The following is a 5,579-nucleotide window of genomic DNA, read 5'->3' on the forward strand; positions in this document are numbered from 1 at the left end:
ATCTAGAAAAGATCATTCTGAGTGAAGTATCCCAGAAGGAGAAGACACACATGGTATATACTCACTTATATAGACCTATAAGATATGATAAACACAATGAAATCTATACACCTAAAGAAGATAAACAAGAAAGAGGACCCGGGGTAAGATGATCAATCCTCACTTAGAAAGACAAATGGGATGAGCATTGTACGTAGGAGAAAACAAGCAACAGGACAGGAGCCTACCGCAGAGGGCCCCTGAGAGACTCTACCTAGCAGTGTATCAAAGTAGATACTCAGACTCATAACCAAACCTTCGGCAGAGTGCAGGGAACCATATGAAAGAAGGGAGAGTTTGTATGACGTGGAAAGGATAGGAGCTCCATGAGGACCAAATATATCTGGGCACAGGGGTCTTTTCTGAGACTGATACTCCACCAAGGACCATGTATAGATATAACCTAGAACCTCTGCTCAGATGTAGCCCGTGGTAGCTCAGTAATCAATTGGTTTCCCATAGTAAGGGGAACAAGGACTATTTCTGACAGGAACTCAATGGCAGGCTCTTTGACCTCCCCACCCCCCAAGGGAGGAGCAGTCCTGCTAGGCCACAGAAGAGGACATTGCAGCCAGTCCTGAAGATACTTGATAAAACAGGGTCAGATGAAAGGGGAGGAGGTCCTCCCCTATCAGTGGATTTGGAAAGGAGCAGGGAGGAGATGAGGGAGGGAGGGTGGGGTTGGGTAGGAATGAGGGAGTGGGATACAGCTGGGATACAGTTAATAAAATGTAACTAATAATAAAAATTAAAAAAAAGGAAAAATAACATGAGTAGCAGAGAGACGACTAGAGGCCAACTCTGACTACAAAGCTATATGAGGTGCAGCGATTACTGTAGGACTGATTACCCGATTTTTAAAAAATATTTTCTTATTTTTTCTCACAAAGTAATACCTGATCTCTGTTGTTATCTTTATTAACACTAGAACTCATAATAATATTAGATATATGGTTGATACTTAAGTTCTTGCATAAGAAACAAAGTGATGTCTAAAAGCATTCAATAAACTTACACAGATATGCTGCATACAGAATAGGAGGATTGTCAGTATAAGTTTGAAAAATATTAAATTTTCTGCAGATAAAATAAAATTATTTTAAGAATTGTGAAAAAAAAAAATTGAAAACTACAGGCTGGAGAGATGGCTCAGAGGTTAAGAATACTGGCTGCTCTTCCAAAGGTCCCGAGTTCAATTCCCAGCAACCACATGATAACTCATAACCATCTATAATGAGATCTGGTGCCTTCTTCTGGCATGCAGGCAGAACACTGTAGTCATAATAAACAAACAAACAAACAAACAAACAGAAAACTACTAGTCAGTACTCTGGCATATTCCTTTAATCCTAGCATTTGGGAGGCAGAGGTAGGGGAATCTTTGTGAGTTCAAGGCCAGCCTCATCTACATAATAAATTCCAGGACAGCCAGAGCTACATAGTGAGACCCTATCTCAAAACAAAAACAAAAACAAAACAAACAAACAAAAAAAACTACAAAGGAATAGTGATTTAAGAGTGATCATTTTTAGAGTAAGACAAGAGGTTAACATTAAGTCAGATGGTAGTGGCACACACTTTTAATCTGAATACTTGGGAGGTAGAGGCAGGTGGATCTCTGAGTTTGAGGCCAGCCTTGGCTAAAGAGCAAGTTCCAGGACAGCCAGAATACACTAAGAAATCCTGTCTTGAAAAAAAGAAAAAAGTGGTTAACATTAGACATAAGAAAAAGAAAATAGTGATTTAAGAGTTAACATTTTTAGAATGAGGCAAGAAGTGAAAAGGTTAATATTAGACATAGGTTGGCAGACTCAGATAATTTGATAATTTGATTTTACTTAAAATATGGTTATTGCAAAGGAATGAACTATTCAGCCAGTCAGAAAACTGGGTTTTACAGGTCAAAACTAGAATCAATTCAACAAGGAACAGACTTTAGACAATCTGGGAAAATGTTGCCTTTTGAGCCCAGCTCCTCTGGTTGGTTGGCTACCTGGTGTCTAGAGTAGTACTCATTTCTAGAACCTTCCAGTCTTGCTTTTCTTGCCATGTAGATCTGAAAGAACTGCTACAAGACCCTGAGCCCTCTTTGCGCATCATCGCCTCCCAGGCTCTGTTCCGAATCCAGAGGGTAGGGACTGGTTCAGAATCGGAGAGGAGAGTTTCCTGGTTGAAGAAGCTCTCCTGCTGTCTTCAAACCTAGAAGGCCAACCACATGACAGCAGGTAAGAGCAAGCCCTGTCAGAAACCACAGAAGTGAGAAGCATATTTCTTTTTTCTTTCTTTTTGAAATGTTATCACATTTTATCTTTGTGTGTATCACATGGGAGTATGTGCACACATGTGGGAGTTCTCTCTTTGAACGATGTGCATCCCAAGGATCAAACAAAGGTTGGCAAGCTTGGTGGCAAATATGTTTACCATTGAGTTGATCTTGCCAGCCTGAATCCTGCCCCCCCCTTTTTCTTCCAGATATAGACAACTGCAGCATGAAGCTACTTCCAATTAGTTACCTCCAACATAATTCCTACTTTAAAAACATTTGGTAGGGCTGGAGAGATGGCTCAGAGGATAAGAGCACTGACTGCTCTTCCAAAGGTCCTGAGTTCAATTCCCAGCAACCACATGGTGGCTTACAACCATCTATAATGAGATCTGGTGCTTTCTTCTAGCCTGAAGGCACACATGCAGGCAGAATACTGTATAAAAAATAAATAAATCTTAAAAAAACATTTAGGTCAAATGGTAATTAGGAAAAAATAGCATTAAATTGGATGAAATAAATTCTCTTACATTAGTGAATAATCTGAAAAATAAAATAATAAAAAAACATTTGGTAGTTGAAATATAACAGGGAGTGAAGTTCTTGGTTTAAATTTATAGGCATAGTAAAAATTGTAATGAGTTTTTGAGTCATGCTAGACATCCACAAATTTCAAGTGTTGATGACTGCTAGAGAAAGAGACACAGAGAGAGACAGAGAGATCTATCCCAGGGCCAGGAATAAAGGTCAGTGGAAGAGTACTTGGTCAGCACGTGAGAGGCCCTGGGTTTGGTGCACAAAAAACAAACAGGTCACATCTGAAACATCTTATTCTCCAGCACTTGGAGGCTAAGACAGGGGAATCTGGATTTTAAGGCCATCTTTATTACACATTGACTTTGAGGTGAATCTCTACTTCATGAGAGTCTAATATATTCTATCAAAACCCAAGCCTTATGTGTCCACCTTTAATCCCAGAACTCAGGAGGCAGAGGCAGGCAAATCACTGAGAGTTTCAGGCCAGCATGGTCTATATAGCTCTTGAATTCCAGGCTAGCCTGGTCTGCAGAGGAAGTTTCAAGATAGCCAGGGTTACATGGAAAAACTGTGTCTCAAAACAAACAAAAAAAGAAAGACAAGAAAAGAAAGGAAAAAAAAAATCCATGAACAACAACAACAAAAAAGGCTCTGTTATCAAGGCTACTTGTCAACAATCTTAAAAGTTAGATACCAGTCTATTTCTATATTTTCATACTTAGTACTTTATAAATTCTCATAAGGCCTTTCTCCTTTCCAATTCTTTCTGAAGCCTATGAGCAATAATAAAATTCTGACAGCGTATAATGCTGAATCTATCCCAGTATGTATAAACTTCCCACTTCTTAACCGCCATCTTCCTAATTTCTCTAAGTACTGCTGCCAGGTCCTAGATAGCTCTGAGATGGAAGCACTCTTTTCCAGCCACTGTCCACTCTAAAATATAAGTTAACAAATATCCTCATTAGATGAATTCCTAAAGAACAGGTTAGTTTATGTTGGACAGATACTGTGGTAACTGCATGTAAATGAGTGGAAATCTCCAGAGGGCACACTAGAAAGAAGGTAGGAAGTCTACCTTCCAGGCTCTGCTTTAGTGGAGAGACCTAAGCAGAAAGCCAGAGCTGAACTCTCCAGGACAAAAGAAACATCTTGAGGTGATACGGAGAGAAAAAGGAACTGTGACAAGTGGCAGATGAAGAGCGGCATCCAATAGTGACTTGCGTTGTTTGTGTTGTTCAGTGAGCGGTTTGAATCTTTATTCATCCTTCCCTCCAAGTTTCACTGCTATCTCTCCGCTGAGATATCTTTTGGTACAAACTGCCTATGCTTCATAGTGAGTGGGATGTGGTAATAGGCCAGGTGTAGCTCCAGGAGGTTCACTGTCCAAAATAGGTTTTCTTATGTCAACCCTGCAGTATTTTAGCTAAAATGAAGATCCTGTTGCCTGATGGATGCAGGTATGTCCAGCCTCTAGCTTGCAGGCCACAGGCATCCTAGATAACAATGTCACATTGGACACCCCTGCTTAGGTCTTCAGGCCAAGTCAGAGCCGGGAATATACCTAAATCACTACATGCAAAACTGCAATGCCTAACTAAACATACATTTGAATGACCTTCACCCCTCACCATATTCTCCTTTGGCTCCTTTTAGGAAACCAACTCTGCTATCCACTTTTGAACTAGTCTTTTCTCTAGATTATCCAATAAAAATGAATAACAGCTTATTGAGAGTTTATGATGAGCCTAACTCTAAAAACATTATATAATTAACCCTTTTCATTCTTGCAGTCACTTCATTTTATTATCTTCATTTTACAGATGGAGAAGCTGAGGAAACAATCATGAAAGTGTTTTGCTCTCGGTCACACAACTAGTAAATGGCAAAGCTAAGATTACCCAATTATTCTGGCTCCTGCACCCACATTCTTGGCTAGTCTACTTTATTCTTCTCTACTCCGCTTGGTCTTGCAAATGAGAATAAACACAGATCTACTTTATAGTTAATCTTGGTTGCTGAATTTGTGCTCCAGACAAACTCATGCAACCAAATATGCTTTTAGTGATATTGAGCCTCCAGTGTTTTATCAAATTCAAGGACTGGCCACTTTTTCCCTAAAGTCAGTACATTTTTAACCATAGAGAAATACATCCATTCTATACTGTGAAGATAATGAAGTTATATTAAAAACTGGTGTTTTTTTGTGAAACTTTTTTTTTCCAGTCCTTGGTTTGATTTCATGAACTGTTCTATTGTCAGAGCAGAAATAGACCTGTAGGGATACTTGTCTTTAAATTTCCAGATTTAAAAATTGAGAGAACAAGCCAGGCATGGTGTCTTATGCCTGTATTCCAGCCCTTGTGAGGTACAGGGAAGAGAATTCCCATAAGTTTAAGGTCATCTGATCTATATAGCAAATTCCAGTGAAGGTAGAGCTATATAGCAAGACTCTGCCACAGAAATAGGAATGAAGTCCCTTTTCAAATCCAAAAGTGTAAGGGGATGACTACAGAGGGTAAGCTGAGAACATAGTTTAGATCTCTAGTGGCCAGAAAAAGCTGAATGATACCTTTTCTTTCTCCTATTCTGTGTTGCAGTCCCTTTCCCTTCAGGTAGATTTTTATTTTCTGAGTAAGGCCACCAATAGATGCTATCAATCGTAACAATGCTTATTCATATTTGTTAACATTCATAGAGAGAAGTACACAGAGAGAGAGAGAGAGGGCGAGAGAGAGAG

General features: G+C 39.5%; 1 protein-coding gene across 1 annotated transcript in view; it reads left to right on the forward strand.

Moving 5' to 3' along the window:
- Positions 1–4,803, forward strand: part of Mroh8 (maestro heat like repeat family member 8) — a 62,278-nt gene extending 57,475 nt beyond the window's left edge. The window contains exons 23-24 of the mRNA XM_055602243.1: positions 2,094–2,264; positions 4,663–4,803. Coding sequence (XP_055458218.1) covers positions 2,094–2,242 — 149 coding nt within the window. The 3' untranslated portion in view covers positions 2,243–2,264; positions 4,663–4,803. The remainder of the gene's footprint in view (positions 1–2,093; positions 2,265–4,662) is intronic.
- The last annotated feature ends 776 nt before the right edge of the window (positions 4,804–5,579 follow it).

This window comes from Psammomys obesus, unplaced genomic scaffold, assembly GCF_907164565.1.
Source record: "Psammomys obesus unplaced genomic scaffold, mPsaObe1.curated_primary_1811, whole genome shotgun sequence".
NCBI lineage: Eukaryota > Metazoa > Chordata > Mammalia > Rodentia > Muridae > Psammomys > Psammomys obesus.